The sequence below is a fragment of the Amblyomma maculatum genome, chromosome 6 (genome assembly GCF_055883805.1).
Source record: "Amblyomma maculatum isolate TAMU_Amacu chromosome 6, ASM5588380v1, whole genome shotgun sequence".
In the NCBI taxonomy this organism is placed as follows: domain Eukaryota; kingdom Metazoa; phylum Arthropoda; class Arachnida; order Ixodida; family Ixodidae; genus Amblyomma; species Amblyomma maculatum.
This window is the reverse complement of record NC_139349.1, coordinates 9,350,645-9,365,553: the sequence shown is the minus strand read 5'-3', so window position 1 is coordinate 9,365,553 and position 14,909 is coordinate 9,350,645. Positions and strand designations below refer to the sequence as shown.

Below are 14,909 nucleotides of genomic sequence, written 5' to 3'. Positions count from 1 at the left end.
TTGGCGAACGAGGACAATGCATGCGAGAATGGGATCTCTTGAACACCGAAACAGCTGTTCGTCAGGAGGGGGAAATTCGAATGGGTAATGCGATCGCTAAACCACGATTCATAAAGACAAAAACGACACAGGCGCTCTCCCCTTTCCATCTTTTAGCGCTCACCTCTCGACTTTCTCATGCCCTCGGTTAAGCTGTAATTGTGAAGTCTTATCCCAGCAGCACGCGCAAAGATCAAGATGAGTAAAGCAGATCTGAACGTGCCCGCGCGCTCGCATCAGAGCTTTCCATCAATGTTCGCGTGTGCTGCAGGGAGCCGTAACGCAATTACCGATGAACATGCAACAGTCTTGAGGAGCAAAAAAGGCGCTGAATATAGATCAGGGTCCGTATTCCGAGTTTGTGTCGTTATATCGAAAGTGTCGCTTCGCTATCTCCCCGACCGCGAGTCAGCTGATTGGTGGAAATACCGGAACCAAAACTGGTCTAGTCGCATCCTGTTCTCATGTGTCCACCAATCACATGACTCGAGGTCGGAGAGATAGCGACACTTTCGATAACGATACAAACTCGGATACGGAGCCAGGTAGGCGGCATTCGGAGCTTCATAAAAGCAGTCATAAAAATGCAAACTGGTTATAAGGGGCAGGATCTGTTTTTCACCGTGGACACCTGAACCACGCCGTAAGGGATAAAAAGTGCAAAGGTAGCAGGAGGTGCCCCCGCCGCGCCGGTGCAGTGGTTAAATGCCCGAAATGTGCCGCAGTACCTGGGTTAGATCCCGACCTCGGCGGCTGCGTTTCGATGGAGGCGAAACGAAGAGGAGTCCGCGTGCTGTGCGATTGTCAGCGCACGTTAAAGATCCCCAGGTGGTCGAAATTACTCCGCAGCCCTCCACTACGGCTCCTCTTTCTACTTTCACTGCATGTTCTTCCCTTACGGCGCGGTTCGGTGTCTACAGAAAGGGAGGAGGAGGAAACAACTTTATTTAAAGGCCCACTGTCCACCCTCCGGTCGAAAATATTTTATTCCCCGGTGACTGTGAGACTTCGCCCCTGGAACGCAAGGCCGCAAAATGTTTGTGAAAAGAGTAACTAATGACACAGTTACAGCCGCCTCAATCACCCGATTCTATCCTGCCTCTCTCCTTCCGTTCCCTCGTAAGGGTTTTTCACTCTCCTGCCCGAGGTCGTCTAGCCTCCACAATACATATTCCCCTTCCTCCTCCGCGTTTGGCGGGAGGTGGGGCGTGGCTCTCCGCGAGCGCGAAAAAAAAAAAGAAAAAACGGTCGAGGGAGCGCGCGCCGCTGGATTCAGTCTGGCCGTGGCGAGGGAAAAGCGCGCTGCGAGCGGTAGACACCCATCCTTCTCCCGTCAGTCAGCTAGACGGACCAATGGACGTCGTTCCCGATACGTACGTCGTTATCGGGGCCCGTCGGGCCAGCGCAGGGAGCGGTGAAGCTGGCTTCTCAAAGGAGAGCATGAGGGAGCTTTGAATTGTATTTTCGATGCTTTGTGGCGCGCGTGTCGCTGTAGAATTTTGCACAGACTATCTCCGGTACCTGATCGAAACACTGGGCTCCTTTTCTTAAAAGGGCCTTCCCTGGACAGTGGCCCTTTAACGCATTGCATTAAGCGTTAAGAATGTCCTGGGCCAGGGTCACCAAGGCCAACTGATCTTGCAGCTGGTCAGAGGCTAACCAAGCCCGCCACGTTGGGGGAGGAGGGTGTGGAAAATGAGGAGATTGGAGGGCGACAGGGCATGAAAAGATGCAATGCTCCAAGTTTGCATAGTGTTCTGGGCAATTTGGGCATGCAGGGGAATGTATGATTCTGTATAGAAAAGATCGGGCAGGAGTAAGCAGTGTATTTAGTTGTATGCGTCTAAGAAACAAGTGTGACAGATACTGCACATTTCGCTTTCTGGGAACCAATTACTATTATTGGAAAATGTGCCGTAGTGGAGGGCTAAGGAATAATTTTGACCACGTGGGGTCTTTAACGTGCACTGACATCGCACAGCACGGCCGCCGGCGTTCGAACCCGGCTACTCTGGCCCAACAGTCGACAATCTCAACCACTGAGCCGCCGCGGCGGGGATAATGCAATTAAAACGTGAAGGGCTAACCTACGACATCCGTTGACGCTGGTTACGACGGACGCGCACTTCTTTAGGCGAGTCACTAAGCGCACGTCTTCGTCGCGGGATTCTTAAAAACAATATGCGCCTCACATGGCGCCAAACTTAAAACACCGTGGCCGACTTCCGGTCTCGAGATCCCTGCCAGTCTGCATGAGCGCTGGTTGACAGTTGCCTGAAAGGTATCATCCAAAGGTGCCAGTTGCAGCCGTCAAATTAAACAGTGCATGTCGATTACATCCTTCGTCCGGATACCTCGCAGCACATATGGAGGGGTCCTCTTCGCTGCAGTGTCTAACGAGTGTGAGCAAATCGTCTACAATCGACGCACTAAACAGCGTGTCAGTGGCTCTGCCGTGCGCGGCATTTGGCTGAATCACCTGGCAACGGGCAAATAAAAAAAGTGGCCAGCCCGCTCTGCCTCCCGGCGGTTCGGGGTGGCACGAATTCTACGAGCACGAAGTACACAAGGAGCCACTAGGCGGCGGCTAAGGGGAGGCCATGTGTGCCAGGCCACTGCACTACGCTCCGCTCGCCTCAGTGAAGAAAAGCACTACGGTGCAATGCTCCTTTTGCGCAAAATCGACGAGGACGGAGAAGGAACAACTACGATTGCTTTTGTGGGGTTTTAACGTCCCAAAGCGACTCAGGCTATGAGAGACGCCGTAGTGGAGGACTCCGGAAATTTCGACCACCTGGGGTTCTTTAACGTGCACTGACATCGCACAGCACACGGGCGCCTGGGGTCGGAAAGGCGGCCGCCGAGGCCAGGATTGGATCCCGCGTACTTGGGAACAGTAGTCGAGCGCCGTAACCAATGCGCCACCCCGGCGGGGCAGGAACAAACTACAAGAGGCGCAAAAGTAAGCCGCACTGTTGCTCCTCCGTACTCGTGCCTTTCGCGCAGCAGAAGACAACGCGCCAAAAGTTTTGTGTTGTGTTGGGTTTAATGGCACATAAGCAACTAAGGCTATCATGCACCGAACACGAGATGTATTGTGTTTATGTTAGGAATACGAACTACAGATATCAAAGGACATTACAACTTGTTTAGGAGCATTGCCGTTTCTAAGAATTTAAAAACACTGGATGTATCGACAATTGCATACTAAGTTTTACTGAAGCGCAATAGTCTCCTGTACACACAGTTTGTGCGCTGTTTTGCACCACCGTCGCGCGCAGACACAGAGCGGAGTACGCATGCGAGCTCAACAAACAAGCAGAGTACTCACGTGCGAGGTTCTCGGCGTACAGCGACTCGAACTCTTTCTCGATCTGGCCGAACAGCTCGTACAGGCGGCCCCTGCCGTGCAGGAAGGTCAAGAGGAACGCCAGATGGTCAGAGCCGTCGCCAGCGCTAGGCTTGCGCCCTTCCACCACGGCGTTCATGGCTACTGCTGGTGCCGATTCTCAGTCTACCGCGCGAAAAGCCCACTGAGACTCACGACCGGAACAGCTCGTGCGCACAGCTCGGCGGAACGCGCACATGCACACACACACACACAAACACACACGACACTCGAAGCCGCTGCAACGGGGTATGCGAGAACACGTCTTTCAGGAAGCGAGTGTTCGGGGGATAACAGACCTACGAAGCGGAAGAACGACGGTCCACAACACGCGCACAAGTTCTACACGCGGGTCCGAAACCCAACCACAACACCGATTTTCCTTTAACGGAATCTAAACCAAGTAAATCTTAACGATGCTCGGAAACGAGCAATTGCAATTCGAGCCAGCCGAAGGATGTCCGTTCCTCCTCTTCCTCTACCTCAGAGGCCGCGAGCCAGCACTATCCGAGACGACGATCGCCACTGGTGGGGAGAAAGAGAGCACGCGCCGCTCCGCGCCGGCATCCGGAAGCCACGTGCGCGAAGTGACCACGTCGGCAGCGCCCAGCGGTCGAGCGAGAAGCGGCAGCACACACAGCACGCTACGCTGCTCCGCCCCAGGCTGCGAACATGGGACAAAACCACCACCGGCCGAAGGTGGCGAAACGGGCACGCGCGCGACAGCCGCTGCTCTTTCCTCCTCGCGACGCTGTGTCGTAGTAGCCGGCGACGTCGGAGCGGCCTAGCGAACGCGGCCGCGGACAGAAAGCGAATCCAGCGATCCGGCACCGCCGCCACCGTCGCGGCGCGCGCGCCGCATCATCGTCGCCGCTTTCACCTGCACCGACTGTGGGCCAATGGAAGCACGCTTTCCCGCACGCCTCCTCGCCCTCACTTTGCCCTCTCCACTTGCGATCTCTTCCAGCGTTCCGCCGCGGCGCTCGGCGGACCACAGCTGAGCTGTGGTGAAGTGGGAGAGAGCGCGCGGAAAAGTCCACGCTTGTTTATGTAAACAATTCCGCCCTTGTAGTCGTGGCTGTGTCAGTGCAAAAGCAAGCCGGCAGCACTACTCGACGTTTGGTTGCTGTTCGCAGAGGAGGCAAAGGTTCAAAGACGGCGCTATCGTAGTACTTTTCCTTCCAAGTCTACTTTGTGGTAAAGATGGACATCCGTTCCCGCAAATATATTTGCCAGAAAGCGCAGCGTATGACGTCGCTGCTATGAGGCAGGAGGGGGGGTGAGCAGCCACGGGTAACTAGAGCAGGGGCGTTAAGCGTCATTAAACAAAAAAAAAATAGTAGAGCAATGAGTCACTCTTCAAACACATGAGTAATGTAGCTCTTGTGTTTGCGTCACAATTTCAAATCTACGAAGTAGAGCCCTCACTAGTTCTAAGAGCAGCTCCACTCTAGCACGCGGTGTCAGGTCTTGACTGCGTGGACGAGCAATAGCATCGCAGAAGACAAAGATCAAAACCCTGCTGGTCATTCACTATAGCTTTGACTCTTCGAGGACTTCGCGCGTCAAAAGCGAGTGAATGCCATGCCGGCCGGCCAAAGCCATGCAAATGTAGGCATTCCCGGAAGCCGTTGCCGTCTTGTACCCTACGGAATTTGTTGTTACCAAGCAATGTAAGAATTGCGAATTCTTCTACGCCAATGTAATGTTTTCCCCCTGATTCGTCAGTAGCTGCATGGACAAGGTCGGAAGAGCGGAGCTGCCCTTGGACTGCTAGCAAAAGTTTATTTTGTACGCATCGATATGTCCTCAACGTTCACAGTAGGATCCGTCAGCCAGCGCTAGACTTTATTCTTATTAATCACAGTTTCAATGCTATCAGACGAGACCCAAGTGGCACATGAACGCAAGCGAACATTAATTTTCTTTCTTTGCGCTGAGAACGCCGCGTATAAAGGCCGTAGAGAGGTGAGGGCACGCGCTGAAGAAAACAGGAAAACCAAACATGGCGGAACGCATTTTGACACACATGGCCGACACGATTAACGAGGAAGCTAGCTTGTACCGGTCTCCGGATAGGTCCCTAGGCTCACTTTTGCTTTCAATCCTGAGTCCGGTGTCGGCTGAAGTTTCAAACGAGCTCAGCATGCAACTCTGCTGCACTTTCCCATTTGTTCATGTTCAGCGAGTCGTGGCACAGCACATTAGCATAGATTTAGAGTAAATGTGCAATTGACAAATTCTATTTCTGTATATATTGTTCTCACTTTTGCTTTCAATCCTGAGTCCGGTGTCGGCTGAAGTTTCAAACGAGCTCAGCATGCAACTCTGCTGCACTTTCCCATTTGTTCATGTTCAGCGAGTCGTGGCACAGCACATTAGCATAGATTTAGAGTAAATGTGCAATTGACAAATTCTATTTCTGTATATATTGTTCGCGCTGTTAGAAAACAATTAAACTGTTTTTCTTATAAAACAGCGCAAGGACATTGGACTAAGAAGAGGGAAAAGACACACAAGTCGCCCCTCTTCTTAGTCCCGTGTCCTTGCTCTGTTTTATAATAACAAATATATAACCAACTCGCCCGAACTGCCGTTTTACTAGAAATGAAATGTTAATCATGCAAAAGTAAAAAGGAATCTACAATTTCTGCGCAACCAAGTAGTCTGGCCAACAATGGCTTTGCGCTTGAATGTTTCGCGAGGCTGGCCCGCCGTATCCCTACGATCGAAAACCGCGCTTCGGGAACCGGCTCAAGCGTCCAGCAGAACCGGGCTAGCTCGATCGCGAATAAAACTGGCTGAGTAAAATAATAACGGGTCGGCACTAAGTACCACGGTAACGAAGTACCTAGTTGCCTCCAAGCATGCAAGCCCTATCCCTAACACTGCGGAGAGAAAAAGAAAACAACACAGGAGGAGACGAGAGAGAGAATATGCCATGACGTATGGACACACCGCGGCACGCAAGTCGCCCTGCTACTGCCGACTGTGCTTGAAAGCGGGCCTGCGTGGACGATCCAAGCGTCGCCCGGTCCCGATCACTGACGTCAAGTCGCCTCGGAAAAGGTCGCCGGTTCCGCGAACTCCGTCACGCTGCTTTTCTGTGATGCGGAAAGCGAGCGAAACGGGCGGAAATAAAATCCGCTTTTGAACAGTTCATACGCGATAACAAAAACGCAGGATACGTAAGTTTCTATTTCCTAGGAAAGTATTTATTTACACAAGTTCACACCGCTCATTTTTCCCCCAGGCGGCTAAGACACTGGACGTTTCGGACCGATACCTTGGCAGCAAAAGTCAACAGCTGTAGGGTCAACTAGGGGCCGATATGTCTTACAGATTAAGCTATCGGCCAAGGAGGAGACCGATAGCGCAGACTTTCTCACGCCAACCCCCATGGGGGTCTCGTCGTCCACTAGTAGTAAACGGAGGCCGGCTGGATTCCCGATGGGAGTTTGGAAACCGCGCAGAAGGAAACGAGGAAGGGGTAAGAGACCAGACTGCCCGTAGGCAGCAAATTCGCGAGTCCATCACCTCGCGCGAAGCGAAATTGGGCTTCGCCGCCTCCTCCGGAGACCCATTTCACGCCGCGGCCCCGACGGCGACATTCAAGCTAGAGTAATGCCCCTTCCGACACTAGAACGGTACGACGAGGGACATTGGGAGGTCTGGATGGTGTGCGCGGGAAACGCAATCATGGGGATGCTGCATGCGCGCTTCTGAGGTGAGGAGAATCGACCGTGTATATACACTGTAGTGGACGATTTCACTACAGAAATCGAAGGGGGCATTTCGAGCGATTTTCCCTCGTATGCTTCGATTTCGCGCCACACGCAAGAGAACCATAAAGACACCAGCTTGGTATTTCCGTCAGTCAATCACCAGAAAGAAAACGTACTCAATATACTCAAGATCATGCGATAACAAAGAACACAAACATTCCGAAAAAAAAAAAAAGAAATTAAAAACAGTAATCGCTGACAAATTACTGCCAGAGTCGGCATACGACACGATCCGCGTACTTTTCGAACTGCGCGTTTGCAGACATCGCCTCTTTCAGCGCAAAATCTAAATATGCGCCGTTTTCCACATCACTTCGCGCCAGCGCCACTTTGTCGCGCTTACGGACCTCGAAAGTTGTGCGATGGTTCGCAGTTAGATTATCGGCTTAAACGATTTCTTTTACTCCATTACAATATCTTGGCGGACGGTGCTTGGAATAGTTTTCGCGAGAGGGCGATGAGCATATAAGCCAGAACCTGGCGTACCTGGCAGCACTGGGAACGGCTACGCCCGACTGAATGAGCGAGAATGGAGAGACACCGTAGTGGAGGGCTCCGAAAATTTCGACCACCTGGGGTTTAGCGTAGTCAATCCCGGATCCTTGGGCATAGCAGTCAAGCGCCCTAACCGCTATGTCACCACTGAGGGGCGGAATGAGTGAGTGAGGAAGAAGGGATAAAGTGTTTGAGTGAAACGTTTTACTGTACAACCTGCGCCATGGCTGTGCCCGTGCGAGCATTTTGTGCTTGCAGAAGGAAAAGTGCAGAAGAAAAAGCGAGGCAAGATGAGCGTAGACAGGCAGAGAATCGTGCCCGGCCCCCCGCAGTTATGATGCATAGGGGGAACCGCGTTGACGGCGGCGTATAAATCGCCCGCTTCAGTGTGAATCTGTCTTCGTTACCTTGTTTATGGGCTCATGCCTATAAATGGTACACGGAGCTTTCGCTTTGCCTTGTGTAATACCCCTACCACACGGTAATCTTCAAAGGCGATTGAGTTGATAGCCTTCGAGATTTTCAATCGTGATCGAACTCGAAGGAGTTGTGCCGCTGCTACACGGCAAAACTCGAAGGCTATTAAAACAGCTCTGGTGTTTGGCGCCAAACGTGTATGGCGACACTATCGTTGCTTTCGGTTTTGCTTAAAGAACTAAAATCTCTCTATAAATGCAAAATAAAATATAACTGCTACCTTTTTTTAGTAACTGCAGGTGTTTAGTTGTTATTCAAGGACAACGTTTTTTTTTTTTTTTTTAACGCGTTGGCGTTCATACGACTGTGCTTTTCATTGTGTTTGTTTTTCTCGGCATCGCAAGCTACAGTAGTAGAGAAGAGTACATAAATAATATGCCTAAAAAAAGAGCGATACTATTTTAAAATTATTACGGGTATTATATTTTACCGCGTAAATTAAAGATATAAAATAATAGCGCTTGTTCACGTTTTTGTATCGTAAACGCGCTGTGCACGTGTGTGCGTGACACTCCTCGGGTCAACGCTAGCAACCTTGCGCGAGGTTCGAAGGCCTTCGAGATCTCGATAGAGTTCTGAGTTGTTCCGTTGACTCGATAGACTATCGACTCAATGGCCATTGAAAACGCCCGTGTGGCAGCTTTCGAAGGCCTTCGAATCGACAGGAAGTCGGTTCGAGGGCCTTCGAAATGCCCGTATGACAGCGGTATAACCTTCAGCACAAATATTTAGTGATTCATATGTTCTGTTTTCTTTTCTTGCACGGCAGATGAGCAGTCCCTAAGCCAGTCAATTGGCAACGCCATGAAGTGGATCGTCTTGGCTTGACTGCTTACACGATTGTCTTAGTAAACAAAGTTTTGAACGGTATGCACCGTGACGACAATACAAAACTTGACGCAAAGTAAACTTAGCAGCTTGTAATGTGTAATGTGTTGTAGTAAGTCAGTGTTCAATACGGAACTCGACTGGTTTTAACTTCCGAAAAAAAAAAAAAAAAGCCGACTGTGTTTTCTGATTTCAACTCCATACAGATGTCACCACTGCAGCTTGCGTCCGCCTATGCGTACAGTTAACTAAAAACGCCGATGCGACACACGGCGTAACGACCCGCAATTTGCTGAAGTTTATCGTGCGAAAGCGTCCATACGCTATACTAAAAGTCTATGGAAGACGGATAAAGTGAAAGAGACAGGAGGATGAATGTAGAAAGGGGGAAAACACGGGGCACGTGGGGCAGTTCTAAAAGGAAGAGCAGGTGAATGGGCAGCAATGAAGGGAGAGTCGAGGGATAGAGGAGGGGACGATGCTCAACCGCGTGTGCACGAAAGTCTGGGAGCCAAAGTATGAACGCGTATGCTCAGACATAACCTCCTTTATACACTCTGTGCCTGTCAACTCCGCGCTCCGCGGCCGTCGCCGCCGCTCCTCCTCCGTTGACAAGTTACGCCGCTGGCTGCCGAGAGATGGCGACAGCGACGTAGGGTCACCTTCGCCAGGCGAGTGCCGGGTGCGCCGTGAGTGTGCCGGGCAAGGGTGCGCCGTGTTGCAAAGCGGTCTGGATAGCCACACGCTGCCGCTCTCTCGCTGTTTCGTGGACTGTTCTGCTGTGTGCAAGGTCATGCTTCTACTTTTCTCTGCCTTCGGGTGCTGCAGGAATACAGCATTGCACCAACTGGTAAGTGCCAGCTTTGCTTTGTCCTTCCGGCGATCTCTGCGTAGTATTCAGCTGCTTTGAGGCTTGTAAAAAATAGTGACAGCAACAATCTGTTTATTAAGCGTCAATACTGCAATAGTAATGTTAGATGCGCACCTGTGCTTTCTGGACTGCAATGCTAATTGCTTCCCTGCCTAGCTCGTCTGCGTAGTGTGTTAGTGTGCTCCTGCGAAGCTTTTTTTTTTTTTTTTTTGCAGTATACGCTAATTACGAAAATTTGTGATAAAATAGAAACACAAGATTTACCTATTGTGAAGATGACTACTTTAAAGTGAGTTAAACCAAATCTTGCAAAGCCTATATTAGTTTCCCTTCTAGCACTCAACTGCATTAAGGCCTGTGAGAAATAATGACAGCACCAGAAGTGTGTTTATTACGCGTCAGTAAGGTAATAATAATAAATGTGCACGTGTATTTTCTGGACTGCGATGCGAACTTCCTCCCTGGTTAGCTCATCTGTGTGGTGTTACATGTGCTCCAGCGCAGTATTTTTTGTTTCGAATTCTGTGAAAAAATAAAAACACGAGCTTTGCCTATTGTGACGATTATTTTGGAGTGATCGAAACAGAAAGATGCAACGCGTATATTTGTCTTTCCTTGTTTTTCTAGTTAAAAAAAAACAACGTTTGTACGACGCGCTGAGTCATTGAAAGTAACAGCTGATACAAAAATTGTTGTCCTTACAGATCTCAATGGCATACTGCGATGCACTTGTTCCAATCATCTGTAAATCAAGCTGGCTTCTGAAGTGCTATCAGTGACAGCAGTCACCGTGAACCTTTTTCCCTACTTGTGACAGCTATTCATCACACCACTTCCATCACATCACACCATGGTACTCTTGGAGCACAATTGCTGTTGTGAAATGTGTAAATAAATGCTGGTGCCTTTCTTCTTAAATTTTGTTTTATTGCAGCGTAGACTAGCATTGTAATTTTTCTATTACCATTGGTGCTAGCGGAGCAGTCATGCAGTTTTTCGAGCAATGCGCAATTTCTTGAAACTGCCTGACATAAAATATGTCATATAGCGTTGGTGTTATTGCCTAACAAGTATCATGATCACTTGTTATGCTTAGTGGATGTCGGCCTTACAAGTAAATATGCTGAATATGCACGACTCATGCTTAGGAACAGTTATCCCGCTAGCGAATAACAGCGCTCCCGCCCCGCGCCGATATTCGTACCCGTGCGCCTCGACCCCTACGTCAGCGGTGCCCTCAGCGAGGGGACCGCGCAACTTTACTCGACGGTGCCACTCTATAGTTCGCGCGGCGCGTTGACAGGCACAGAGTATAAAGGAGGCTATGGCTCAGAATACACAGCGCACGCACCACATAACGTGACAATGTATACAATGACAGACAAAGCGAAAGCCAAATACCCCGGGAAATGCAACCAACGACGCAATGAATAGCTAAGCTCATATAGCACGCGCTCGTATAAAATAAAATCACACAACTGTTGCGTATAGAGCTAGCTGATGTCCAAACGATTTGCAAGCCAAGGGCGATAAGCCGAATGTTCATGAAAGCAGGCCCGCCTATAAACAATGTGGAAATTAAAAGCGCTGACCACGAACTGGTTATGCAAGCCCCATGGCTTCGGAAGAAACTTTCCTAAATAAAAAAGATTTCTTTTCTCCGTCTTTATGGAGCAATCGCAAGCAGTGGCAATGATCAAGAGCGTATCAGACGCCACAACTCGAAAAAGAAATTCAACAAAGGCGCACGTTGTGCGTTTAATGTCAACAGAAGCAATGCATCTGCAAAAGGCTACAGATACGGGGGAGTCATGCGACACCGCCGGGGACAATGGTCGCCCCTGATTTCCTGCACACGTCACATATCCACCACCCTAAGCCCCGCTTTACGCGAAACACAAGCCCGTGGACCCCTGGACAAGTAGGGGACCACCCTGGAAGATTTATCTTTATCTAATAAAGTTGATTCCATCCATCCCCCGTAAACTGCGCGCGAGAAAGATTGCTGCGTCGTCGTATACGCGTGAGCTTCCGTCACAACAATTTGCTCCGCCATTGCTGCGCTCTGCAACGCACATTCAAGCCTGCTGCGTACGACAAGGCTGCCCCCTTTTACCCTGCTGACACACCAGACTGTAACACGGACTAATTAAGACACAATTTAGGCATATATTTTTTGCATACGCTCGCGCGAAATCGTGCAGGCAACGGCGGCCGCTTGATGCGAAGACTGTTGAGAGAAAACGACCCACGATATCAACGCCCAAGCTCATCGACTGAAACTACACAACACGGACACAGCAATACAAAGGAGACAACTGAAACCATTTTTTTTTAACAACAACAAGAAAAGGCACTACAAGCAACGACGTACATTGCAACAGCAATGCTGCTATGTCCTGAAGACGCCTTGTTTCAGGTTGCCTGTCAGCGACCTTAAGCTAACGCATTAATGTCATAAGTTGGTCTGTATGGTATACGTATCCCCTGCATATTGAGCGCAAAAAGATGACGACGAAGAGTATGCGGATGTTTTTTCTAATTATAGTGAACCAGTATTCTAGTAAACTATATTCCAAATATACGTTCATTTGTTATTGATGATGTTCTCTAAATTGATGACACATACCCACACAGGGGGATCGGCCAAGGATTAGGCTGCACAGCTATTTTTTCGATGTACCGTCTTTGCGAAAAGTAACCAGGCTGCGTGTTCTGTTTTTCGGACAGGTAGCAGAGAATTCGTACCACTTCTGAAGGTTTAGGGCTATGCAAAGTAAATGCGAGCTCCTGTCCTCACTTAACAAGTTGCGATCCTCTGGGAATCCATGTTAGCTGTACAATACAAGCAAGAAGCAAACCATGCAGCCCGGTTACTTTTGGCAAAGACGTACCGTTTTGTTCATTTGTACAACAGAGCTCGTGTGCGCCAGGTTACTTTTGCCAAAACAACAGAGCTCGTGTGCACTGTCGTCTTCTTTTTGAGCTCGGAAATAAATAGCTAGCCAACCTAAACCAACTTTGCTCAAAAACGTTCATCATCACGCACGTGGAACAAACCTGGAGTAATAATAGGACAGCGACATTCACGCTGCAAATGTTTGACCTTGCCTTAGGCCGCAGCATGCTTTTCTATAAATGGGACGCAAGCTGCTGATGTCGCTGCCACAAGCCCGAGCACATGTGTGCGCACCGGCATCAAACGATGCTGAGGGATGATGCTCGAACTGCGCGGCGACCCAGGCCCCACCTGTGAGCTCGAACAAAGCGCACCTGCGGCGGGTCCGATACTCGCGGCGCGCAAATGGAGCTGTGCGCATCGCAAAGCCGACAGAGAGAAAAAACGCACATTCTGCAGGGATTCCGACAACGACCTTTTAAGGCGAAAGCCTTCTATAGGCTCATGGTGAAAATCTCGCGTTCCTGAGATTCCGCGAGACGTCGCAATAGGTTCTGACTTTCATATTTAGGGTAGTTAGGCCGTCGTTCCCGAATGTCAACGAGAGAAGTCCTGAGATGTCGCCGACGATGAAGACAAAGAAAAGCAAACAAGAAAGAAAATAAATTGTAATAAGTACACAAGCACGCAAGATAGAGGTAGAAGAGAAAAGCAGTAGTAGTAGAGGGGAGAAGAATATAAGTTAAGGTTCAAGAGTAATAAATGTAGAATAATATAGAGGCAGGGTAACCCTCGCGGCTAAGCAAAGCCAAACAATTAAGACATATTTCGTATATGCGACAAGAGCATGGGACATGGTGTCCAGCCCCTGCTGATTGGTCTCAGCTAATTACGACCGGGGTTTTTAGAATGTTCCAAATGTTAAGAAAAAATCGTTGGAGGCACTCAGGTATACCTTTTAATTAAGTGCGGTACGATGAAAGCCCTTATGCGACTCTTTGTATTTATTCGCCGCGTTTGACCTCATTTGTTTCTTTACCCAATCACAGGTTCTTCGGTGATCTTAAGTATTTATTACGCTTAATTAGACGTTTTTCTTTTATCTAATTCGACAAAAACCCGCCATTTTTTACTCATTTTGTGAGATCTCGCACTGCTTCGACGTCTTTCCCCAGGATGTGAGTAATCATCTAAGTTTCTTCGTATTTGTTTTTTTTTTTTTTTTTTTTTTTACCCAAACTATAGGTCATTCGGTGATCTTCAGTATTAAGTCACTAATCCGGCGTTTCTAACCAAATTTTGACGCTTCGCTTTTTGTACTATTTCGACATCCGAGCTGTTTTTTACGTCTCCTGACGTCCGACGCCATTTCGACGGAAATTTGACATATGAAACGAAATCTCGCGCGCGAGAGTTGTGGGTGGGATCTGTGCGCCGGACGCTGATGTGTCACTTACTAATAACGGATGTATGAAGAGGGACATTAGGAATGCAAATAATTGATGGTAATTGGTAATGGATAAAAAAAAGGTAAGTGATAGATATCGACAGAGTTACTTAATAATGCAATGACAATAAAATTATAATAAAGCTACTGAAAATGACCATGGAACTACCAATACGTCAATGACTTGTAACGGCCGGAACTGATTTAAAATGAGTAAACATGCTTAGCTATGAGTGGTAATGACTACAATGACTACGCATGACTCATGACTACGAAACGGCCAATATGTCCAACGAAGACTTGAAATGACCGCGACTAGAAACAATAAGAGGCAAATTATAGGAGAGGAAGGCTAGGCTTTCACCATTCTCCTCTTAAAGGGCCACTGTCCAGGGTATGACTTCTTGACGAAAGGAGTCCAATGATTCGATCAGGTACCGGAGATAGTGTACGTGTGCAAAATGCCACAGCGATACGCGCGCCGCAAAGCTGCAAAAATACAAATCAAAGCTCTCTCATCCTCCTCTTAGGGAAACCAGCTTCCCCGTTCTCTACGAGCCACTAGGCTGACGTCGGAGTAGCGACGACATCCATTGGTCCGTCTCGCTGAATGACGGGTGAAGGATGGGAGTACACGACTAATTGTGTGCGCCGCTCGCTGCGCGCTTTTCCCTTGCCAC

General features: G+C 49.1%; 1 protein-coding gene across 2 annotated transcripts in view; it reads right to left on the bottom strand.

Moving 5' to 3' along the window:
* Positions 1 to 14,909, bottom strand: part of Wdr37 (WD repeat domain 37) — a 151,381-nt gene that overhangs the window by 118,105 nt on the left and 18,367 nt on the right. The window contains exon 3 of one of the 2 annotated variants that reach the window (XM_084606025.1): positions 3,371 to 3,441. The exons of the other annotated variant lie outside the window; for it this stretch is intronic. Coding sequence (XP_084462151.1) covers positions 3,371 to 3,441 — 71 coding nt within the window. The remainder of the gene's footprint in view (positions 1 to 3,370; positions 3,442 to 14,909) is intronic. 2 annotated transcript variants of the gene reach the window in all.